The sequence below is a fragment of the Macrotis lagotis genome, chromosome 1 (genome assembly GCF_037893015.1).
Source record: "Macrotis lagotis isolate mMagLag1 chromosome 1, bilby.v1.9.chrom.fasta, whole genome shotgun sequence".
NCBI lineage: Eukaryota > Metazoa > Chordata > Mammalia > Peramelemorphia > Peramelidae > Macrotis > Macrotis lagotis.
In genome coordinates, this window is record NC_133658.1 from 109727540 (window position 1) to 109753836 (window position 26297).

Genomic DNA, 26297 nt, shown 5'->3' on the forward strand with positions numbered 1-26297 from the left:
GTTTCTTTATCCATAAAAGAAGGAAGAAGTGGTAGATGATCTCTTACCATTCTAGATGCTGGAACAGTGTAAGCTATGCCCACCTTGAAGGGAGTCCAAGTTCAGCAACAGAGCTGTTAAATGTCAGCATCATCTCAATTATGCACATGCTTTTGCTCCAGTATTGACTATGCCATCCGTCTCTGAATGGCAACCATAGTAACACTACCTTTTCCTAACCTGGGGCTCTTAAGAGTCACACTAGCCTATCTGCATAGGCTGCATGCCCCAATCCTGAACCAGAGGAAGGCTCACTATTAGTGAAGAACAACAATAGATTAAGCATTAGACAAAATATAGAATTAGACCCTGAGTTTTGCTTATTTCTTGTATTCTCCATGATTTATATATCTTTTCATTTATTCTTCTAATCTGCCCAGTGTTTATTTTTGTTTCATTTTCTCTTGCTAAGTTCTTTATCTTTCTTAGCCTGAGCATTTGATGAAATAATTCTTTCTCACATCCTTTGCCTCTCTCCCCCTCTCAGAGACCAACTATTTTCCTGTAAAATTCTCTTTCTTTCTTGTTTGTCTATTCTTTCTCAATCCCTTCCCTCTCATTTCTCTGAGACCCACTATTTTTCCTATAGTCTTCCTTCCTTCCCTTCTTCATCCTTCCTTTACCATAATTCTGGCCCCATTTGTTCACTTTCACCATTTATGTGCCTTTCCTGAGTATATTGTTCTCTCACCTCTTGCCCTGGGTGGCATTTGGGGTAACCAACTGACTTCAAAAAGTTCATTGGTTTAAGTTGAATGAATTCCCCCCTTTTTCTACTCTTACCCACCAAGAGCAGCTTTTACAAGGCCACATCTCTGGTGGAGTCTAAATCTGGAAGGATTTAGAACCACTGAATAATTCAGTGTCCAGTATTTGAAAGTTTGTGGATAACTGGAAAGAAGGCTTTAATACTTGTATTGTGTTTTAACTTGCTTTCCTTTGGAGGCAGGGAATTGTCAAGTAAGTATTAACAGTACACTGGAAAAGTTCAGGTTTCCTGTGAATTTTCAGTACTAGTTTTCATGAAGAAAAAGTTTCAGAGTCATTACTTATAATTCGCTTAATTTGCTACAATGCAGGTCTCTTCCCCTTGCCCCTCTCATCTTCAGTTTGGAAGCAATATAAGCTTTGATCATATGCTTGTGAAAAAAAAGAAGAAAAACTTTCTGATATTGCTTTACATTTCAGTTTTTTAAATGAATATAAAGGTGAAAAATGCATTGAATGCCTTTGTGTGTATATATATATACATTCATGTATATATAAATATATGATATTTGTGCTTGTATGCATACTCTTTCTATACAGATTATATATGTATATATACACATACATATATATGTACATATATATCCACAGCCTGTGTGTTTCTTGAAAAGAAACCTTGTGTTTAATATTAGATAATTCTTTATGAACCATGCCATAACCATATCGTCCACTTGCTCTCATCACAATCCCTGGCTTGCTTTTATCATACACTTAAACATTCTCAGGTAAAAGAGTATACCCAGGAATTTCATTTGAAAGTTCTACTAAAACAGAAAAAAGAGCAGACGTGATAGGAAGGGACAATTAATGTGGAGAAAGGATGTGTCTGTGTGAAATAGCATGCCTCCAGCATCCTAATTTCCCTCAATTTTAGTTACCAGTGATGTGAGCTGGGGCTGTAGTTGTGCAAAGAATTGCTTTCTACCCATTATTTGGTGGTTACTATAGTACCATTTGGTCCAATTATCACTGAAGATTACATAATCTGTTTTGATTAAACAGTTTCAAAGAAAATAAAGGTGTCTTGTTTTCCCCAGTTGGGGGGGGGAAGCCAAACTGTTCCAGCAAGCAAGTTTGTCTACTAGTAAACACTGGGAATTATTAGTCTAAATTATGAGTTAGATTTGAATCGAAAACAAAACATCCATTGTACCAAACTCTCCACAGTATTGAGGAGGAAGTGATTATGTTTCTGACAACAACAATTTGTCAACGGCACACACAAAAATAACCAAGTCCATAGGAGGCGTTAGTAACTTCACATAAAGTGTGTGGGAAGCATTGACAGAGCTTCCTTTTTTCTCCCTATTCTAGAGGCGCTTTAGTGCAGAGTTTGCCCAGTGATGCCAGGGTAGGAGCTTTCTGCATTTGTAGACTGGTGCACTCTTTCGTTTCTGTTTTAGTCCTTTGCTGGCATGCTTGGAAAGCATGGTTTGTGCCACACAGGAATGTCTGTTTCCTTGAAAAAATGCTTGTGCATGAGTGAAATGATTTGCCACTGCTCCTCTAAATCATACTAAGCTTTTCACTTGGCTTTGTTTGCTGCCTACAAGGGGATCCAGGTAATATTTTCTCTTCATGTATCACAAGACTGGTTAACATGTTATTTAGTAAATACATATAATTAGCTGTTTTAGCATTTGTACCTTTCTTCTTCCTATATCATTGTAGAAGTGAATTTTAGTTTTTACTTACATTGAACTATCATATCCATATAGTACATTAAAATGGTTCACTTTTTAAGGGAATATATAATTGATTCACAGGCAAATCACATTACAGAATCTGTCAATTAGTTTTTATGAAACTTTATCCTCCAAATGGATAAGTAAAATAGCTTTTGATGAGTACTAAGAAAGAGCTTGAATTTGTCTGTAACAATGTGATGTGGGCCGGGACATGAGCTAATAGATCATTTTGATATTTTTAGCAGATTTGAGTACCTTCTTTTGGTTAAATATTCCACCCAGTTATCATAATACCCTGAACTTCCTACAGAACATAGGCAATAAGTTTTTAGCCTACATGTTTGATGAAGCAAATTTTGATCTTTTATCTGTAATATTCTTTATTTTTATTCTAAAATGATCTGTTTGCCATGAAACTAAATGCAGACAGAAGTATTAAAGAAAATCCTCTTTTCCCTTTTGAATGATTTAGAATTTTATCCAAGGTCTACAAATATTGGTTCTCAAAACTGCAGTGACTGCATCCCGCTTGATCCTATGCCATTATCCCTAAAATAAATGATTAAGAATAGAAATTGTACTTTTGAGCCTTCCTGGAAACAAAGAATATTTATGTTGATGCAAAACCAGTAGGTAATGGAAAAGTGTGGTCCACTCAAAGTAAGTTCTGCTAAAAGGAAACCAGTGTATCTCATTTACCAACTAACCAGCCCATTCCTTAACTTTAAGTCAAGAGCCTTTGGAAATTGCATTCATTCTTTCTCAGGCCTTCAAGAAATAAGCAACAGAGGCTACCTCAAGTCATTTCACTTTAAAGTGAGTAGCATAGGAATGGGGAGATCATTCCAGTATATGCTATTACCATTAGTATTGTCTGAAGTTACTCCTACTGTGAAAAAAAAGGAAGTACAAAATGAAAGATTAAGGGAGAAAAGAAATTAATTGGACAAGTGATCTTAAAAGGTCACACTTACCCACAGATAACAATCCTGAATGTGAAGATCTCTAAAAGGCCATTGTTTAACCATGGTGCTTATCTTGGCCAATGTCTGTTTCAGGCCACCAGTGAGCAGGGCAGCTCCCCAGCCAGAGAAACTGCAGAAGAATAATATCACCAAAAAAAAGAAACTGGTTGAGGTGAGGGATTTCAGTTGTTTTGCTCTTAATTTGATATGTTCTGTCTTAGGGACTTAGAGTTGATGGGTTTGTTTATCTGCATTGATAAGACAGAGAGTTGGAACCATAGCTACTGTCCTTTAAAGTGAAAATGTATTCAGGGCAAGATGGAAAAATCAAGATGGCATATACAATATTTTTCTGCTCTGTCAGAAGCACCTGATCACCCCTTTAAGTTCATGCCATGACTCCACTTACTTAAATGCTACAAATATTTTGTTGATGTAAAACAGCAAATGACATTAAATCAGAATGGTAGAAAACATGGTTTGTTTAAAAAAAACTGAAAAACCATTTTGCTCTTTAACCAACAAATTAGAGCATTATAAATGACAAAATGGAATCTTTCATTTTCTCCTCAACTGTTCAAGAATGAAGTCATTTTACTAATTGATACTCTGAACTGTCTCCCAAACAATTCTTGCTGCATACTTGCATTTTCACTTAACATTGTTTTATTCTTCTGTTCTCTGGTACCTCTCTATTTTTTTGTGTGTCCTTAAATGTAGGAACTGGCTTTAGATCATGTATTTGGCTATAGAGGATTTGATTGTCGTAATAACCTGCATTACCTTAATGATGGTGCCGATATAATCTTCCACACTGCAGCAGCAGGCATAGTTCACAACCTTTCCACAGGTAATTAAAAATGGGGCCCAGTCTTGGAAATTCAGAATTTACTAGGAAGCCATGTCTTCATAATACAAAACAGAGGCATAATTTATGGGAATATCTTCAATGCTTTTCCTATTTCTTTTTGGTTGTCATGGGAATTTACTAAAGTACCCCTTACCAAATCTCCCTTTCTGTTTTTCCTTAAAATATACTCAGAGTCATCTTCGAGGTATTGAAGTCCCTTTCTGCCTTCAGTCTCAGTCCAAACCAACTCTTGCTATAGCCCCCAGGAGGGAGAGCAATGGTTCTTTTGGAGTCCTTGAAATTCCATGCTCGAGGCAGTCTTGCTGAGAGAAAAGAGGAGATTGTATGGAGAATCAGAGGAATTCTTAATTTCTAAGAGACACTGTCTCTGTGATCAAAACAAAATTTCTCTTTTATGTTATAAATATCACTTTTGAAGTAAAGTATATTTAGTAAAATGACAGATCTTGGAACTTTATAAGATTACCTAGTCTGATCCCTTCATTTTATATATAAATGGAAACTAAGACCTAGAGATGTAGTGACTTGCCTAAGATCTATCCCACGATTAACTGAATCAAAACAAAGCCGAGATCCCCAGTACTATGGATTGACTCCAGTGCTCCCTTTCACTATATTGCCTTATCAGTAATAAGAAGGATCAATTAACTGCAGTCAACTGGCTTTTTTCCCCACTGTCCTTTCCTATATTCCCCTTAGTAGACATCTTTTTCCATTTGGTAAATGGTAAATTAATGAATCAGTTTTGCTTAGCATCTGGAAATGGTCTTCTGCGATAGCAACCCTTAAAATAGACTTTTGGGCACCCAAAACTCTGGAATTTGGAGAATCCCTAGTTCTCTACATTTGGAACAGAATTATAAAGCAGAAAGGATTTAAAGAAATGTCTTTTGGGGGGCAGCTAGGTGGCACAGTGGATAAGAGCACTGGCCTTGGAGTCAGGAGTACCTGAGTTCAAATCCGACCTCAGGCACTTAATAATTACCTAGCTGTGGTCTTGGGTAAGCCACTTAACCCCATTGCCTTGCAAAAAAAAATTTTTTTTAAATGTTTTTTTACCATCCAGGGAAAGAATACATGTTCTCCAAGGACCAGAATGCAAAGATTCCAAGCTTATATTGTATTTGTATCTGTGTGTGTGTGTGTGTGTGTGTGTGTGTGTGTGTGTATGTGTGTGTGTGTGTGTGTGTGTGTACACATGTCTGTGTGTTATCTACTCCAAGAGTATAAGTTCTTCTTGAGGTCAGGGTCTCTTTCATTTTTGTTTTTATATTTCCAATGCAAAATGTGTTTGATGAGTCAAATCAAGACAAGTAAATAAATATTTATGAAGAACCCACTATATGTGAGTCTAAGAGATGAAGGTACAAAGAAAGACAAAAATAGTTCCTGCTCTTAAGAAGTTCACAGTCTAATAGGGAGACAAGAAGCAAATAAATATGTTCAGATGAGATACAAGCAGGATAAATTAGAGATAATCATTGAGATTATCAGTAGCAGTAGAGGAAATAAGGGTAAGTTCCCTGCAGCAGATGAATTTATATCTAGAACCCAAAGGAAGCCAGAGAAACCAAGAACAGAGACTAAGGACAGTGGGCGTGAGGGATCACCAGGGAAAATGCCCAGAATCAGGAAATGGAATGTTTTGTGTGTGAGGAGCACCAAGGGGGCCAGTGTCACTTGATAAAGAAGTACTTGGAGGGGAGTAAGTGGCACAGCAGAAAGAAGTGCAGGGCCTGTACTCAGAAAGAGACATCTTCCTGAGTTCAAATAGGACCTCAGACACTTATTAGCGGTATGGCCCTGGGCAAGTCCCTTTAATCCAGTTTGACTCAATTTCCTTATCTGTAAAATGATATAGAGAAGGAAATGGCAAAACATTCCAGAATCCTTACCAAGAATTACACCCCCAGTGGAATCATGGAATATCAAACACAACTGAAAAGATTAAACCTCTTGACTCTATTATACATTGTAATTTAATTCCTTCAGGTACACCTAAATCAACTGGTTAAATATAGAACAGAATTCCACTCCAGTATTTTAGCCAAGAAAATCCAAAATAGGGTTGCAAAGAGTCAGACATGATTGAAAAGACTAAACAATAACAAAAAGTACTGGAAAGTAGGAAGGAACCAGATTAATGAAGAGCTTTAATAAATACTTGATTAACCCAATTGATTCTCTAGGAGACCACTTGTAATTAAGAATATAATCTTTTTTTAATTAAATTTTATTGTTGTCTTTTGTGCTTAATATCATCAATTTTCCCCTAGCATCCCTCCTCCTCCTCCTAGAGTCATCCTATATAACAAACAGTATTTTTAAAGAAAAAAAGAGGAAAAAAAGCCACACTATCGAACAATATATAGAATAAGTCTGAAAACATATGCAATGAGCAACACCTGCGCAAAAAAAAATAGATTCAGAGTAGCCTCTTATAAACTCTTCTTTTGAGTCATGCTTGGAGAACATTATCTTAAATTTTGCACTTATCATTTTTACATCACTTCTAATTATACCAAAAGCAATCTTTTGGAGATGGATGTTCTAAAAAATATTTTTTGTTGCTACTAAGTCTTCTCTTTTCATTTCTTTTATTTTTTATTTTTTATTAGGAAGCCAGAGTTTCTATCTGGAACACACTGATGACATTCTCTGTTTGACTGTAAACCAACACCCTAAGTATAAAAATGTGGTTGCCACCAGCCAGATAGGTAGGTGGTTCTCTATATTAATGAAGAAATTCTATATTACCAAATGATCAGGGACACTGATTTATCGGAAATGATAATCTTTTTTCATTTCATATATGGAATCTGGGTCATTGTCACTTCCCCTTTCATTCTTTGTTGATGTGCTTATTGATTTTGAACATTTTACTTAAATATGTTTTCTTGGATGGTTGATGATTTGAAGGAACCACAATGAATATATTACTTCTTATCCAAAGGATATATGTGGAGTATTTCTCAACCTCATCCAAACAGACCCAAGATATGAAATGAAAGGTTGATAAGGCGTGCAAACCTTTGAGATTTCCACTTGACAATAGTGACATTGTTATAATACACTGTTTCTAGGATGAGGCCTTGGGGAATAAAGAGGGGCTCTGTCTGAATATCCCCAAATCAGTGTTCCTGACCCAGCTGTGACCTGGGAACCCACCAACTACAAATGTGGACCTGACAGACTCACATTTGTTCTTTCAAACAATATTTTTTCTTCACTTGGTCATTTTAAAGATAATGTTTTTAACTTAATTCACCAATATTCCTGCTTGTTTTCATTGAGCTCATGTCCATTTTACAATTTAATTTTGTGTTTTCTGATGCTGGTGTTGAGTGCTTCAGTATTAGAAGTATGACTTATTTTAGCTTATTGTTTTCCCTTGGTGCTTCCTCATTGCCATTGCTCACACAATGCAGGTGATATTGTGGAAATCCCAGGTAAGGCTGTTTCATCTGTGAGTAGTTTTCATCTACTCAGCAATACACTGTCAATGTTTCATGTCAGCTGATTGTATCATGATGAATTAAAGATACAAACCATGCATCATCCCAGATTGTTTCCTTGTATAAAATCTTCCATGAGTGTTTGTTCAGTAACATAGTATTTGTCTTTTCATGAGCAATAGATGTTTTCCCAATTTCTTTCAATTATTGCCAAATAACAATTGACTTCTTGAGATCAATATGAAATTTTAATTGCCCCTAAGTTAGTCTCTTTTTTTGATAAGGCACCTACATAAATTTAGAGCAATAGAGGAATTTAGAGCAATAGGGAAATTTCTTTATTGTATTTTCTTTGATTCTCAGGAACAACACCTTCAATCCACGTCTGGGATGCAATGAGCAAGCAGACACTTTCAATGCTTCGATGTTTCCATGCAAAAGGAGTTAATTATATCAATTTTAGTGCTACTGGCAAGCTCCTGGTGTCAGTAGGAGTAGACCCTGATCATACGATCACGGTCTGGCGATGGCAAGAAGGTAAAGTTAAAGTTTTGATTTCTTTCCATTCCAGGACTTCTATGTGAGGAAGACTTTTCCTCCTATTTCCTAGATAAGAACTTATAGGAATAAAGCAACTATTCTCAAGGTCACATAGCAAAATCAGGGCAAAGGCAAAAGTAATGAGAATAACAATTATCTTTCTGTTTTAACTCCAACACAGGTTTAAATTCCAGCTTAGAACTAGAATTAGATTCTAATTCAATTAGACTCTAATTAGATTAGTCTTCAGATTCTAATTAGACACTTAACCTGTGGTGGGACCCTGAAGCTCACTTGGTTTTCTCATCTATAAAATGGGGAAAATAATAGACCTAACTCCCAGGTGTTATAAAGATAACATATAACATAAAATATAATAACATGCAATATGCAAAATATGCAATAACAAAACACTTTGTAAACCTTAATGATATTGATAGCTAATAAAAGTGCTATACAAATGATAACTATTATTAGCACGCTATTATTATTATTATTATTATCATCAGGATGATTTCCATGTAGCTGGATAGCAACATAGAAAGAGGGGTTTGGGTAAAGGAATGCTACTCAAGACAACTTAGCAAATGTTTCTCATCAATATAGGTGCCAAAGTTGCCAGCCGAGGGGGCCACCTCGAGCGAATATTTGTGGTGGAGTTCCGTCCAGACTCTGACACACAATTTGTATCCGTGGGGGTCAAGCACATGAAATTCTGGACATTGGCTGGCAGTGCCCTGCTTTACAAGAAAGGAGTGATTGGATCTATGGAAGGTGCCAAAATGCAGACAATGCTCTCTGTGGCCTTTGGTGCTGTAAGTTCAAACACAGCATTCTTCGGGGTGTGAGAGGGGAAAACACATTTTAAAACTGGCCTTGTATGGATAGTGCACCTGCCCTGGAGTCAGGAGGATCTGCCTCAGACGCTTACTAATTACTTGGCTGTGTGACCTTGGGCAAAGTCACTTAACCAATTGCCTTACAAAAAGAAAAAAAAATACAAAAAAAAAACAAAACCCTGGCCTTGTAAATAGAGTTATCTGCCGCAAGGGAATTTCTGCCCAGGGAAAAGGACTTTTATCTCTACCTCCAAATCTAGATTTTCTAGTGCTACAAAGAAAAAGGAACTGCTCTGGAGTCTGCCTGAGTATCAGTTTCCTCACCTATAAAACAAAGAGGTTAGACTAAATGATGTCCAAGGTTCCTTCCAACACCAGAGCTATACAAATCATGCCTGGGGGTGACTGTATCCTAACAAACCAGGTTGCTGAAGTTTTTTGAGCTAGCAGTTTACTAGCTTCACCAAAAGATAATGCTAGGGAAATGCTTTCCTCCAATGAATGGTTTAATACTCTGCCCTTTGGAATATCTTGCCTTTCCTAAATCAACCTCTTTCACTCAGTGAGGAATTTGGCACAGTTGTTGCTTTTCAGTAGTCATAAGTGAAAAAAAGATGAGATTGGACTGATGTGATTCTACAGTCATCTGTTGCTTCCTTGTTGGTTATGGTCTATTTTTTAATGATCCTGGGGTGGATTAATTTATTTTATATATCATCCACAGAAAATATTGACTCCAAAATGACTTTCCCCTACCTTCCGGCATGTATCTAGTTCTTCTTCCCCTTCTGTCAGAGGTGTGTGCTTTTGGGATGAAAGTGTATTTTAATGGCGATCTGGAAGAAATATAGTTGGCAAAAACAGACTAATGAAAATGAACAAATGAGTAGTACATTACAAAATCAAATCTAAAGAATTTCTGTATTATCCATGATTCAGGATGATCTGTATCTATGACATTTTATTATGACAGATTCTCAAGAGTTGACTTTTTTTCTTTTGCATTTGCTTATAAATAGTTCTTTTTTGTTACTGAAGCTGCACAGATAAGGAAAGTATCTATTCAAGGCATCATGCCCATTTTTGGCATTCGATATTTTTAATTTGTTTTGCTTCCAGAACAACCTCACTTTCACTGGAGCCATAAATGGAGATGTCTATGTCTGGAAGGACCATTTTCTAATTAGGCTGGTGGCCAAGGCTCACACAGGCCCAGTCTTTACAATGTATACAACTCTTCGAGATGGACTGATAGTCACTGGTGGAAAGGAGAGACCGTAAGCTATATATTTTCTAGAAATATTATGCCATTTCTGAGTGTCCTTGGGAGGTGGATTACCAACAACTTCTTTTCCTCAGAAGTATGAATTTTCTCCGGAAGAATGTTTACATATTAATTCTCCTATCTTGCATGCTCAGGAAGGAGTTCTATCTCTGCTATTCTCCAAGAGGTTTTTAAATCAAATCATTCTTGATGATGTTAGAGAAGAAAAGCATCAGAATAATTTGGTTTCCGAAATCCCAGATGTAGCTAGTCGAGGGAATAGCAGAATATCTAATTTAAAAGGGTCCTGAAAGACAATGAGAATTCCTGAAGCAAATGATATTTCCTTTAGTTTTTACCACATACTCCCTGCCGAGCTTTTTCAAAGGTAAGAAGTATCATAGAGAGAACAGAATAATTACATTTTTTTCTTGTCTCATCATAGAGAATCTCATTATTTGAAGTCAGAAGATTTTAGTTCAAATCTTGTCTTAGACACACTGTGAATGGCAAACCTGCAGAATGCAAAGAAAAATTTGATGATGATTTTCCAGACATGCCAACTGTTTATAAAAGATCAACTAATCAAAAATTGATTGTATATTTGCTGAAATGATTAGTAAAGGGAATTAAAAGGTTGGGGATAGGAGTCTTATTCTCAGACTGCCTTTTAGGACCAAAGAAGGAGGAGCTGTGAAACTGTGGGACCAGGAGATGAAACGCTGTCGGGCATTTCAACTAGAGACTGGGCAGCTGGTAGAATGCGTACGCTCAGTGTGTAGAGGCAAGGTAAGCAGAGACCAAAGCAGCACCATCACCTGCCCTTCCCTTCATCCCAGGTTCTGCAAATGAGCTTAGGGAAAAAACAGGAGTAAGCAAAAAGCAGTCATACATGGGGATCTGAGCTTGTCCTCCTTCAAACATTGCTGGTAGTGAATCCACCTACCTACCCATAACTCAGGACTGGAAGTTGCCTGTATATAAAATGAATGGTGTATAAAGTGATACGGCACTCTCCATATTGAAAAGAGGCATATTTTGTTCTCATAGGCAAATAAATGTTTATTGGAAAATATGGAAAAGACAGACGAGTCTCACAAAACACTCATAAACTTCCTTGTCTTTACTCTGTAGCTAAATCCATTGTTTTAGTTACAAATAATTATAATACTATGAAGAAAAAAGCAGAAATGAAATTCAAGAATGTTTAGATTTTTCTTTTAATATATATGGGAATATATGATCTCTGAGATTTTCAATCCCCTCCTTTTATTTATTAGTTTCCATGCAACAAACATTTATTAAGTGGGCAAGTCACTGAGTTAAGAAAGCAGGGCACCCCCCGCCTTCTGTGTGATGCTATGCTCCAGAAAAAGGAGATAAAACAGAGACCCACAAGGGCAAAGGGACTTTGCTAAGGTATATGACTAGTTGTTAGCAGACCTTCTTAAGTCCTCCTTTCTGTCAGGACAGTGTTCTTTATATTTCTGTATTTCTGAATTTATAAACACTTGATGATTTTGCCTTAAGGTAAATCTAGGGGTCGACTTTATACTTAATGTCACCATACAACAACAACTCACTTTAATTTGACAAAATAAGAAAATCTAATAAAATTAGGAACTAGGTCATTGATCTACTGAGTTTACTCTCTCTGGTCAAGTGAAATTTCAAGAACTTGATTAAGAAAGATGGTTTAGGGGGAAAGGGGATGATACTATATTATTTTTTTTTTTGCAAGGCAATAAGGTTAAAGTGGCTTGCCTAAGGCCACACAGCTAGGTAATTAGTAATTGTCTGAGGTCACATTTGAACTCAAATCCTCCTGATTCCAGTGCTGGTGCTCTATCCGCTGCACTGCCTAGCCGCCCCTGGATGATGCTATATTATAATAGATGAGACTGGAAAAAGGTAAATTAATATCAAAAGACTGAATTTGGAATATTCTGAAATAGCAAAAAATGGATACAGTGGTAACTAGTTGAATCAGCGTCCTAACACAACTTGACCAATGCATTTTCTTCCTTAAGGGCAGGTTAAGTTTTAAACAGTCAGCTATGTTGTACACCTGCTACCTGCCAATCCCTAAATTAGATGTTGTGGGAACATAAAAAGAATCATTTACGCTAAGATTCCTGCCTTGTGTTTTCACATGGAAAACTTCCCTAAGATTATGATAACATCCTTTCTCCTTGCTACAGTGAATACATAAACATATTGAAGATTCAAATATAGACAAGTGACTCAGAAAAGAGTCTCAGACTCCTTAGTTTGGCACCTAAAACTCTTAACAATCTGAATCCAGTCCAGTCTCCCATTCTTCCTTTTTATGTACACTCTAATCACATGATCAGGAATTCTCAGAGTTAAAGTATCTTCAGTGGCCATCTACTCCAACTCACCCGGAAAAGAAAACTCCCCTCTACATCTGCTTACACACCTTCCATGAGAGAGAACCTACTATCTTCTAAGGCAATATATTTCACTTTGGGATAACTCAGATCATTAGAAAGATTTTTCTTTTATCAAGCTTTAAATCTAGGTTAAACTATAACTGCAACCTTTCCATCCACCACCTCCCTCCAGGAACCCAATGGAAAAAGGAATTGATGTGTCATGATCTATTCTTTTTTTTTTTTTTGGCTTTTTTTTTTTTGCAAGGCAATGGGGTTAAGTGGCTTGCCTAAGGCCACACAGCTAGGTAATGATTAAGTATCTGAGGCTGGATTTGAACTCAGGTACTCCTGACTCCAGGACTGATGTTCTATCCATTGTGCCACCTAGCGGCCCCAGCTATTTTATTTTTTAGGTTTTTGCAAGGCAAATGGGGTTAAGTGGCTTGCCCAAGGCCACACAGCTAGGTAATTATTAAGTGTCTGAGATCAGATTTGAACCCAGGTACTCCTGACTCCAGGGCCGGTGCTTTATCCACTGCGCCACCTAGCTGCCCCCTCCCAGCTATTTTTTTTAATAATGCATTCTAAAATTTTGCCAGGAAATAAGTCAAATTAATTGACCTATATTTTGAAGGTTTTCCTCATCTGTTTTTTGAAAGTCTGGACATTGTTAACCCTTCTACAGCTTTGCCATATCTCTTCTCTTCATCATTCAAAAATTGACAGCAACAGTCATTTTTCCTGATACTTATCAAGAATAACTAGGGGTTCTCTTACCATATATGACCTTGCTAAAATTGCCTAACAGCTCCCCATCAGCCATATGTACTATGAACTTTCTAGTCCTACAATTTTCTTATTGGTAGGGAAAATAGAAGCAAAACTTGGGTTCAAGTCTTATCCATGATATATGCTGGTTGAGTGACAATAGGGAAGTCATTTAACCTCTCCATTGAAAGTACTGGGGAGCCCAGTGGAAAGAGGGCTGCTGGGCTTGAGTCAGAATGAACTAAATTCAAAGCCTACTTTGGACACTTGTCAGTGTTGTGTAATCCTGGGCAAGTTACTTAAATTCTGTTTCCACTATTTCTTCATCTGTAATAGGAATAATAGCACCTACCTTGCAGGGTTGGTATGAGGATTTGTAAAGCACTTTGTAAAACATTAAGATGCTATTTAAATGTTAGTTAATAATTAATCATTTTAGTTCATGAGATTCTTCCAAACCTTTTTCTGAATTCTTTGAGATCTACTTTCACAAACTCTAAGGTACATATCAGAATATTCCTAGCTTTCCTCCCTTCTCTACCAAAAACATTAAGATAATAAAAATTAAGATGGAGTGGTCACTTCTTCTCAAGGTTCCCACCATTTCTACCCAGAGCAGCCAGTTTTTCCTTGGTGAGAATCAGACACCAAATTGGGATTTCTCCCCTTTGGGTTTCTCCCTCTTTTTGAAGGATGATATTCTAGCCAAACTACTGTAATCACAGTTTACTGAATTCATTGAACCCTTTCTACACACTCTCCCATTATACCCTTATTTCCCTTCACCTGTCTCCTGTTGAAACACTCTAATTCCAAACCCAATTCTAAAGTTTACCTCCAAAGCAATCTTGCCCTTCTCAAAATATTTATTGCATATTATATCTCACTTTAGCACTTAGCCTATTCTAATTTACATTATAATTATTTGAATTTCTGTTTCAATCTCCTTTTTCTGGAGCCTAGCATCACACAGGACAGGGACCCTGCTTTCTGTTTGGAAAAATGTGGAAAAATCAAGCAAACAGAATGACTTATTGGTAGCTAGAAGTTGAAATATGCTATCTGAGCTGAATGAGTGAAATGAATGGATGAAAAATGTTCAAGCTAGACCAAAAAATATTGAGGAATGGAGTAGATTAAAAAAAAAACCAAGAAAGTAAATGATAAATACTGGTGGATTTTGGGTTGTTTTGAATTCCACTATGAGTAGTTGAGGTAGATTTAGGGATGAAAGGGGCTCCTGACTTTCCTTGGATATTTATTATATCTCCCCAAGTTTATTTTAACTACAGTTTATTTCAACAGGGGAAAATTTTAGTAGGAACCAAAGATGGAGAAATAATTGAAGTTGGTGAAAAAAATGCTGCTTCCAACATGTTGATTGATGGACATATGGAAGGGGAGATCTGGGGTCTGGCCACCCATCCTTCCAAGGATATCTTCATCTCAGCCAGCAATGATGGTACAGCAAGAATCTGGGACTTGGCAGACAAAGTGAGTGATCTTTCTTCCTTTTCCAAATGGGATTGATTCCAGAAATTGTATAGTGTCAGACCCCATCAAGGGCAATTCCATTGACTAGGATGTTTATGAGTGACTTTAATGCTTCCTTCCTAATGGAGGACTAGCCCTTTTTTACCTTTTATTTATTTGAATTTAAAGTGTATCATGTTTTAGAAATACAATTACATTTAGGGGGGGCAGCTAGGTGGCACAGTAGATAAAGCACTGGCCCTGGAGTCAGGAGTACCTGGGTTCAAATCTGGTCTCAGGTACTTAATCATTACCTAGCTGTGTGGCCTTGGGCAAGCCACTTAACCCCAATGTCTAGCAAAAACCTAAAAAAAAAATATACAATTACATTTAGGATGGTGTTTAGAAAAAGGATGTGTGATGATGTTTCATGAACTACCCCAAGGAACTTTACTAACTTAACTTTAAAAGGTTCGACATTTTTGCCAGTGGCTCAGATGATTGAATGAAAAAGAAAACTTATTAGACTCTTAACTATATTTAGCACTATACTAAATCATAAAGATACTCATACACTGTCCTGATCAGGCCACCTCAGACTACTGTATTTATTTCCAGGTATCATGTTTTAGGAAGAAAACGCACAAACTTAACCATAGGTAGAATAAAGCAACAAGGGGTCTTGGGACAATACACTGTGCTAAGTTCTGTGATCAATATAAGAGTATAATACAATTACTTCCCTTAAGGAGATTATCATTGAGTTGGAAAGATAAGGCTTCCACACATAAAAAAATTTGGGAACAATTCAGAAGAGCATCCTTATAGGTAAATGATATAGTTTATACTCCAAGCACTATAAGAATGAAAAAATTTGGCCTGACATTCCATATTTCTGCTGATTGCAATAGTTACAGCTTTAGGTCACGTCTCTAGAAGAAAGTCCAATAAATATTTAAAATATATATATATAATATATATATATATATACAATAAATATTTAAATATAAATATATTTAAATATATACAATAATAGTTAGCATTTATATCATGCTTTAACATTTGCAAAATTCTTTTTTCAAATATTATTTTAATTCACAGTGGCTCCAGATGTTATTATTATAATACCCATTTTACAGCTGAGAAAACTAAAGCAGATAAATGTTAAGTGACAGCTACAGAGTCTCTGAGACCAAATTTGAAATCAGGTCTCCCTGACTCCAGTCCCAGAGTCTGTATACTTAGCTGCTTTTGTGTGGGAGAATGAATATCTGGAGTTCATTCAGGCATATATTAATTACTCAATTAGTCAACCAGTATTTAGTAAGTGCCTGTTAGGAGCCAGTTATCACTCATCATTTATTAAGCTCCTGATATGGGACAAACACTAGGCAGACTATCAAGGGAAATGCAAAGTTCAGATAGATAAGAATCTCTGCCCTTGGGGAGCTGACCATTCAGTGGAAGATCAGGCATCAGTGCAGGTAGCCCCAACAGGTCCGTGGTGGCCCACTGGTGTGAGGACACTCATGATCTAATAGAAACTTATTACACGGCTAAGCCACTTAGTTACAATTTTCTGTAAGACACCTGTCTCTAGGATCTCACAATGAAGTGGGTCTAGGCATTGCCTTTTCTTTGAATTACCAACTGAAGAAGTTTTATGATATTTAAATAGTGCTGCTTATGTCTCTGTAGAAACTTCTGAACAAGGTGAACCTAGGCCATGCAGCCAGGTGTGCTGCCTACAGCCCCGATGGAGACATGGTGGCCATCGGCATGAAGAATGGAGAATTTGTCATCTTACTGGTGAACAGTCTGAAAGTCTGGGGGAAAAAGCGAGATCGGAAATCAGCTATTCAGGATATTAGGTGTGAATGCGTGGGCACACTAGCTACTAGGGAGTACTCCTTGTAAACAGACTTTGGCCAATAGAAGAGGGGTTCTGAAAGAACTCAAGTTGTCAGTCAGACATTTTCAGCTGGCCATTGAGCAGATGCTTATATGGGTCTTATTCTAGCACTGATTTTCTTTAAAGAAAAATAACAAGCTAGAAGTGTACTTTAATTGAATTTCACAATGTTTACTGAGTTTGTTGAAATAAACAGCACTGCTACGATAACAATGCTATCCAAATGACTACTAAAATTTTCTTTTTATTTCTATGGGATTTCTTTTGATTCTTATTTTTTTTCTACTTCAGTCAAGACTGGGAGGGTTGGTAAACCAGTGTCATTTTGTAAAAATTAGTGAGAAAACTGAATCTTAATGTTTTTTAATGGAGACAAGAGCTAATAAGGGTCTTTTCTAGACATAGACCAATGATCCTATAACTATGAGTAGGGAATATTGGATAGAATTGATCACAAATGATATTGGGATGAGATCTCACTGCCTATGAGACCAGGAAAGCCTCAAGGAATATTTAATTTATAATGTGTCAGTTTAAAATGAGAGTAGATTATGAATCTCTTCTCAAAACCGACTAAAAACTATCCTCTGGGATTTTTGAACCCTACTGACCATGCTCTTGGTTTGTTTCTTCTAGAATGAGTCCAGACAACCACTTCTTAGCCGTGGGCTCATCAGAACACACTGTCGACTTCTATGACCTCACCCAAGGTACAAACTTGAACCGAATTGGGTATTGCAAAGATATTCCAAGTTTTGTTATTCAGATGGATTTCTCAGCTGACAGCAAATATATTCAGGTATGTTTTAGCTTTAATGTTTTGAATGAATCAAGCTTATTTCAATTATATAAAACATTAATAATAGCTAGCATTTACTTAGCATTTTAAAGTTCACAATTCTATAGATAAATTATCTCATATGCTCTTCATGACAATCTTGTGAAATAGAGACTATTATTTCCATTTTATAAGTGAAGAAACTAAGATTAAGAAAGTTCAAGTGGCATGGCCCAAATTCGATGGCTACTAAGTGTCTGAGGCTAGATTAGAAGTCAAGGCTACCACTAATGGATAAGAGAAGAAAGAAGAAGATGCATAGGATTGGCTAGGTTCTAGTGAATATCCCTATGATTTCAATGGTATGAGAAAATCCCATGGAAGAAACTCCTTCTGCCAATACAGGAAATTTTCTTTACTTTAATTTCTACTCTTGGAGAGTTTTCTCTTACCCAGAAAAGCTACTTTAAAGGCCAGTTTTTTCTCTCTGTTAAGACTACTCCCATTTTGCTGATGTTGCAATGTCATCAAATCCAAACCATACTTAAAATAAAATCACCTACAAAACTAATTCTTCACCCTTTTTGGAAAGACCTTGTCATTTTTAGTGAGGTAACTAATCCACTTTTGAAAAGTTCAATTAAAAAAAACTATATATATATGTGTGTGTGTGTGTGTGTGTGTGTGTGTGTGTGTGTGTGTGTGTGTGTCTGTGTACTTTTAGTCTGGGTCATCTTTTATATATCTTTTAGATATATCATTCAGGTTGGAAGTGCAGTGTCCACACATGGGCCCAATCCTGCCCCTGATAAGCACCAAAACCTTGAACTTCTCTATTTCTGACCTGGCTCCATTTACCCAACCACATTATTGGTCCCAAACCTAGTGGAATTTTGCCTTAGCACAATAGGACTCAGAACTCCTGAACTGAAGCTTCAAGCTTCCTGGTAGAGGGATGATAAACATTCACTCCCATACTTGTTGCCTCCTCCAATGGATGCTTTCCAATTTTACATGGAACTATCAATGACTACTCTTTCAGTCCAATCAGTCTACCTAATTGTCCTATTGTATATCCTACCTCCTTCTATCCTTTTTTTATAAGAATAGCATACTGCTTAGTTAAAAATCTAAGTAAACTAGTTATAGTATTCTCCTGATCTACCACCTAACCAAAATGGAAATGAAGTTAGTCTGTTCTTGATAAAGCCAGATCCGGACTTTGTGATCAACTGCTTAAGATAGCTTAACTATTCCTTTAATAATATTCTAGAATTGGGGGTGGCTCAGTGATGCAGTGGACAGAGCACCGGCCCTGGAGTCAGGAGTACCTGAGTTCAAATCTGGCCTTAGACACTTAATAATCACCTAGCTGTGTGGCCTTGAGCAAGCCACTTAACCCCATTGCCTAGAAAAAACTGAAAAAAAAATAATAATATTCTAGAATTTTGAAAGAAATCCAAATGAAGTAATAGTTTAGCCTATAGTCTGCTGATTATATTTTTTTCTGCTTTCTGGATATCAGAATATTTACATTCTTGACACCTGTGACAATTTGTGCTAATGCAAGGAGGAGGAAGATGAAGTAGAAAATTTCAGAAAATAGCTAATAGTCTGGTTTGGCTAAAATAGAGATGTTCTTAAAGGGCAGCAATATGAAATAAGGCTAGAAAAAGAACAGTGGGAGCTAGACTGTGAATGAAATTTTTTTGCATTTTTTAAAAAAATTTATTTATTTTGAATTTTACAATTTTTCCCTCTAATCTTGCTTCCTTCCCCCCTACACCCTAGAGAAGGCAGTCTGTTAGTCTTTACATTGTTTCCATGGTATACATTGATCCTAAGTTGAATGTGATGAGAAAGAAATCATGTCCTTAAGGGAAAAAAATAAAAGTATAAGAGATAGCAAAATTACATAAATAATGTTGTTTTTTTTTTTTTAAAGATAAGTCTTTGGTCTTTGTTCAAACTCCACAATTCTTTTTTCTGGATAAGATGGTATTCTCCATCGCAGATATCCCAAAATTGTCCCTGGTTGTTGCGAGATGGAACAAGCAAGTCCATCAAGGTTGATCATCACCCCCATGTTGCTGTTAGGTATACAATGTTCTTTTGGTTCTGCTCATCTCACTCAGCATCAGTTCATGCAGATCCCTCCAGGCTTCCCTGAATTCCCATCCCTCCTGCTTTCTAATAGAACTTTTAGAATGAACTTTTAGACCTGGCTAAGAAGTTTGCAGTATATTCTGTAGGTAATTAAAAGTTTTTGAGTTAGAAAAAAAGTTTTGACCAGGAAAGGACCATAGTCAGTCCTGGGCTTTAAGAAGATTGTTGTGACAAATGAATATAAAGGAAGGATAGCAAAAGGGGAGAGACTGGAAGCAGAGTAGCCAATTAGGAAATTATTTTAATAATATAGGTTGGTAGTAATGAGGTTTTATATTGTAAACATGGTTGGGGGGGTAGAGAGTACAAGACAAACACAGATATTTCAGAAGCCACCATCTTTTCCGAACAGTGGTGGTTCACCTGCTCTGAATTGTTCTCTGCAAGCAACTGAAATTGTCCTAAGGTTCTGCAATATAGGCCAGCCTTTGGTGGCCCAGAGGATAGAGTGACTATAGGAAGACTCTCTTTGTGAATTCAAATAGGACACTGACTAGCCGGATGATCCTGGATAAATCACTTAAACTGGTTGTCTCAAGTTTTCTTACCTGTAAAATGAAATAGAGAAGGAAATGGCAAAACCACTCAAGGATCTTTGCCAAGAAGACTCCAAATGGGATCATAATGTCAGATATAACTGAAAAAATAACAACTGGAATTACTACCAGGAGGAAGCTCTATCCTTCCTCCCCTTAAATTCCCCACTACTTGAGGCCATGATGATTTTTAATTGACAAATGCTGGCTGCTCTTCACTATAGCTCATTCTATGGTGTTCCTTTGGTAATCTCTATTCAAATGTAGATTATCAGACTGCCTTCTGTGGGGGTGGGGAAGAGAAGAGAGGGTGGGGGAAAGTGTAAAATTCAAAACTTACAAAAATGATAGGTAGAAACTACTACTGTGTATAATTGGAAAACAAAATATTTTTTTTAAAAAAGTAATCTCTGTTCAGTTCAATGTCATGTTCAACCATGGGGTTCATGGTTGCAGCAAGCCAAGGTGATGGAGACTAGATGAATAGCGGCAAAATGACAGAAGTTATAAAGTCAGATAGAAAAGTTTGGGGAGAAACACAAGCTCAGTTTTTAATATTTAGCTTGAGGTACCAGTAGGATGTATACATGGAGATGACTAGCAGATAGCCAGAAGACTAATAGATATATGGAGATGCCAGTCTGGAACTTAGAAGAGGGGTAGATTTAGGAGTTGGCTGAGAGAATTCAGAGAGAAGGGAAGACCTAGGAAACACTTAGTAAGGGTTTGAAAAGATAATAATGAACTGGTGAAGATAAAAATAGAGAAATAAGGAAGAGTGTGGGGTATCTAAATACAAGGAGGGAAAAAAGTATCCAAGAAAGGAATAGGTGGTTAATAGTATTAGAAGTCAGTGAGGATGAGGACCAGGAAAGAGTCACTGCATTTATGATGAAGAAGACATTGGTGACCTTTGAGAGAGCAATTTTACTAGTGGTGACCATAGTAGTTAAATTGTAAGAAGGTTTAAAGAAAAAGTGAGTAGTAAGAAAGTGAAGGTATCAGGAATAGAGAACATATTTAATTTTTATTTTGCAAGGCAAATGGGGTTAAGTAGCTTGCCCAAGGCCACACAGCTAGGTAATTATTAAGTGTCTGAGATCAGATTTGAACCCAGGTACTCCTGACTCCAGGGCCGGTGCTTATCCACTGCGCCACCTAGCCACCCCTGAACATATTTAATTTTAACAGTGAAGATGAGAGAGATGGGAGAGTAGTCAAATGGAATCGAAGGGTTAAGGGAAGGCTTTTTTTTCACGTCTGGGGAAAAAGGGATAACCACATGGAGCAATAATCCAGTTAGTAGGGGACAGAATCAAGGGCACAGGTAGAGAAATTATTTCAGGATTAGAAGAAGGAAGTTGAAGGACTTTGCTTTGAATTTTTTTGGTGAAGTAGTTTTCATCTACTATAATTTCAGAGAGAAAGTGAGAAATTGTTTTAATAGTTCCTGACTCTAAACAACAGAGACTAAGAACTTCTAGAACTAAAATTCTTTCTTTTCCTTTATCTCTCCTAAATCTTCTTTCAAAAAGAAATTAATAGGAATCCTGCAGTTTCAAACCAGTCAGTTCTACCAAGAATCGAATTTTGCTTTCAGATTCCTGTTGTTAGCCTCATCCTTGTTTGATATTATTTGAGTTAGCCATATAAAGAAAGTGCTCTCTCCTGTTCCTAGAGGAAGTGAATGAAAAACTGGGAAAAGGATCTGTTGGATCTCCTACATCTTCAGCAAATAGTGGAGTTTCCCAATGGCCTATATTTGAAACATCCATTTGCAAAAGGGGAACAATGGCATCTCCTGATGTGGCTACAACAATGGGGAAAAGTGTTCAGATTTTCCAGAAGAGGCCCAGAGCACTTACGATGGAAAGAAAAGAGATGAAAAACCTGAAAATCCATTTTTCTCCTGACAAAATATCTCCTGAATAATTTAGATCACATATTCTCAAGGAGAAAAGTCACTTTTTTTTTTTTCCTGGGAGACATTTGGTATTTGTTTTCACTATTAGGCTGAGCACATACAATAGGTATACAGTAAATACTAACTAAAGGAACAAGCCACTCTCTAGAGTTGGGTTATTAACTTTTGGTCATGGTCCCTTTTAGCAGTCTGGTGGACTCCTCAGAATAATGTCTTTAAATGCATAAAACAAAATGCATAAGATTACAAAGCAAACTAATTACATATAAAAATAGTTATCAAAGTATTTTAAAAATTAGCTCACATTTCCTAAGTTAGGAGATGGTATAACAGATAGAGGGCTAGAACTGAAGTCAGGAAAATCTGAGTTCAAATCCTCCTTAGATACAAACTAATGTCTGTGAACTTGTGAAGGCTACTTAATCTTTCTCCATCTACCTTAGTTTTCTCTCTATAAAATAAGGACAAACCTCCCCAGGGTTATTGTGAGAATTAAATTGTAAAGTTTGCAATTTATAAAAAATTTTGTAAAGAGCCTTGCAAATCTTAAAGCAATATATAAATGCTAGTTAGTATTATTGTTAACATGGTAAGAGGGAAGGAAAGCTAGAGTGGGTGCTGGTTTTTATCTCCCCTGGGAGAACGGATGTTGTGACTATATTCAGAAGCAGACACTTGGTTCTCTGGATTAGCTGCATAGCTCTTAGCTCTAACTTAGCTCCAACTGGGATGTAGAGTTCTTGGATGAATAGTCCTCAACTATTGCTGAGGATGGGTGAGTGCTTTGAGGGAAATGTGCCAGAGGTAATATTCTCTCAGACAAGAAAAAATCTAGTTATCATGGGATCCCATTCATTTGCAGGTTTCAACAGGGTCTTACAAGCGTCAGGTCCATGAAGTTCCACTGGGGAAGCAGGTGACTGATGCCACGGTTATTGAGACTATCACCTGGGCCACCTGGACAAGGTAATTCAAAGCAAATCCTCCAAGGAAAACATGACAATGTATTCACCTTGTCTCAGGTCCTGCTGGATAGTGTCCCCGAGCACAGATGCAGCTCAGAAATGTGTGCTCTTTGTGGGAGATGTGTCAGAGGTATAGGATCTGTTAGGCTCCTACCTCTTTAACTTGTCCGAAGTTTTGAAATGAGAATTCGCTCTTGAAATCTACTCTAACAGGAAATCTCCTATGCTCTTTATGAGTTTGGGAGAAAAATGACTCCCCTCCTACTTAGGCTGAACTCCTCCCAGTAGGTTCAGACCCAAGGACATGAACCTTAGCTAATAGTCCCTAGCTGCCCAGCTGATGGTGGACCTGGAAGAGAAGCAAGGGATGATTCAAATATAGGCTGGACTTTCCTCACAACCTAGAAATAAAATTTAGGTATGATCTATAAGAATTGTTACTTTTCTACATTTCCTTTCCTTTTAAGATCTAATATTAGGGGTCTGGCATATATGGGGGTGCACTGGGAAAAGAGTGCTGGGCCTGTAGTCGGGGAGATTTATCTTCCTGAGTTCAAACCTGGCCTCAGAGATGTACTAGCTGTGTGTCCCTGGACAGGTCATGTTTGCCTCAGTTTCCTCATTTGTGAAATGAGCTGGAGAAGGAAATGGCAAACCACTCCAGCATCTCTGCCAAGAAAACCTGGAATGAGGTCAGAAAGAATGAGACACAAAATGAAAAACAATCAACAGCCTATACAGCTGGTGTATGTGTGGGGGAGTGCAGGGCTTTAAAATATTGATATATAATCTAGCACGTGGGGAAAACAATCAATAGGGAGTGTGCAAGGACCAAGGATATTAGGAAAGCACTGCTTTCTAAAGTGCTACAGTAGAAAAAACAGAGAGGGCAAAGGAAAATAAAGGGTTATTCGTCCACCTGACCATATGGCTGGTACTGACAGAATTTCACAGATCCCTTTGGTTTGTTCTGCAAAGTTTTGAGACTAGTTTTAAGGGAAGCACAAGGATTAAGTGTTCTCTAATGGAAAGATGCTCCCCCCCTTCCCGACTTTGCCTTCCCATTTCCTATTGCTACTTCTTGCTCTTTTCTGGTTGGAATAGCATTCTAGGAGATGAAGTCATTGGGATCTGGCCTCGAAATGCTGACAAAGCTGACGTCAACTGTGCCTGCGTGACCCATGCTGGCCTGAATGTGGCCACCGGAGATGACTTTGGGCTGGTGAAACTCTTTGACTTTCCATGCACAGAAAAATTTGTGAGTCTTCATTGGAATGTAGCTACCTGGGCTGGGTAATACTCTCCCCAACTTCTCCAGTGCCCTTCGGCCTGAGCCACTTGGTCAATCTGGTGCTTTTCCTATATATTACTTTTGGTGGCCAAGTCCCCAAACTCCCAGAAGTGGTCAGGGGCAGAGGGAGAGTTGAGGGGTGGGGGAGGAGAGGCCAATCAGTCATTGTTCCCAGGGTAAGTAAGGGCAGCTCCTTAGGCTGAATGCACACACCACCTTTAATAATCTGGTCCAGGAGTCCTTTTGTAAGATGTCAGAGCTAACAAAAATAGTTTGGGCTCAGTTGTGCTTTGGAAGCTATTCATTTCCCCATAAACACGGAAAGTAGGCTTTCTAGGCTAAAAGGTACGTGTCTATGAATTTTATTTGAATCAGACAACTCAGGAAAAAAAAATCTCATGGGATATAAAAGTAGTAAAGGGTCCTAGTAGTAGAAAGACCCAGAGTCCATAAGAGAGTGAGGAGAGAGAGGTGGTTGGGAAGAATTCCCCCAGACCAGGGGTAATGTGGGTGGATCAGCAAATAGGCAGAGTAGGGGAGATCCTTGTGACTCTGGGAGAGGGATATTCTAATAGCCTTATCCACTTTTCTTGGTGTTAACATTTGCTTACAGGCCAAACACAAGCGTTACTTTGGTCATTCAGCTCACGTGACCAATATCCGGTTCTCTCATGATGACAAGTATGTGATCAGTACTGGAGGAGATGATTGCAGGTAACCTCTAAGGCCGGCCCCATAGGTGTGTTCTGTTCCCTAGGCCCACCCTTCAGGGACTGCTTCACACAGTAGGCTTTACATAAGATTGTAGATGATTTTTTTCCTCGAACAAGTTGTCTAAGCATTTCCATTGGCATCAATTTAAAAATAAAAGCAAAATTATAATTAAGGTATTTAATCAGCATCAACGCAGGATCTTGACTATTTGTTGAATGTCCTGCAACACCAGGATAATAGGCTGTACCCCTAGAGCACTCATACTTTGGAAAGAAAAATTTCCAGCCTAGTCCCAGAACCACAAAAAACTCTTTGACAGGGTGGCTAGGTGGATAGAGCACCAGCCGTGGAGTCAGGAATATGAGTTCAAATCCAGCCTCAGACACTTAATAATTACCTAGCTGTGTGACCTTGGGCAAGCCACTTAACCCCACTGCCTTGAAAAAAAATCTAAAAAAAAAGGCTCTTTGACCTCTTTATTTAATCTCCTCAGACAAATTTCCTATTTGGGAACCCTTTGAAGTTCATGCAAAGAATGCCCATGTTAAGGACTTCACTTAAGACCCCCATACTGATGATACACCTCAATGCAACATGAGGATATTTCAGGTTGCAGAGGTTGAGGAAAGAGGTCCTTTGAATTTTAGTTGTTCCAAGGTTTTTGTTTTTGGTATTGCCTCCTCTTCCCCAACTTACTTAAAAGCTGCAGTCCTAGGTTCTCTGACCACTGCAACGGCCAGAAAACTAGCAACCAGGCACCATATATGTCATGCTAGCTAAATAATTTCTGCCTGAGTAATGCGGAAAGGCAAATCCAAGAAATTTAACTTCATTGGGGGGGGGGGGGGGCTTCCATCAGGTCCATAGTGGGCTGTAGGACTTAAGGGAATGAAATGATGCCTTGGGATTCAAATTCATTTCAAAGATGGAAGGCACTGCTCTCAC

The 26297-nt window shown here is 37.7% G+C and overlaps 1 protein-coding gene across 1 annotated transcript in view; it reads left to right on the forward strand.

The window, feature by feature from the left end:
- Positions 1 to 26297, forward strand: part of EML6 (EMAP like 6) — a 286159-nt gene that overhangs the window by 257666 nt on the left and 2196 nt on the right. The window contains exons 28-40 of the mRNA XM_074206262.1: positions 3554 to 3632; positions 4181 to 4310; positions 6950 to 7048; positions 8150 to 8323; positions 8933 to 9141; positions 10285 to 10442; positions 11104 to 11218; positions 14899 to 15087; positions 16765 to 16937; positions 17615 to 17777; positions 23245 to 23348; positions 24452 to 24605; positions 25252 to 25352. Coding sequence (XP_074062363.1) covers positions 3554 to 3632; positions 4181 to 4310; positions 6950 to 7048; positions 8150 to 8323; positions 8933 to 9141; positions 10285 to 10442; positions 11104 to 11218; positions 14899 to 15087; positions 16765 to 16937; positions 17615 to 17777; positions 23245 to 23348; positions 24452 to 24605; positions 25252 to 25352 — 1848 coding nt within the window. The remainder of the gene's footprint in view (positions 1 to 3553; positions 3633 to 4180; positions 4311 to 6949; positions 7049 to 8149; positions 8324 to 8932; positions 9142 to 10284; positions 10443 to 11103; positions 11219 to 14898; positions 15088 to 16764; positions 16938 to 17614; positions 17778 to 23244; positions 23349 to 24451; positions 24606 to 25251; positions 25353 to 26297) is intronic.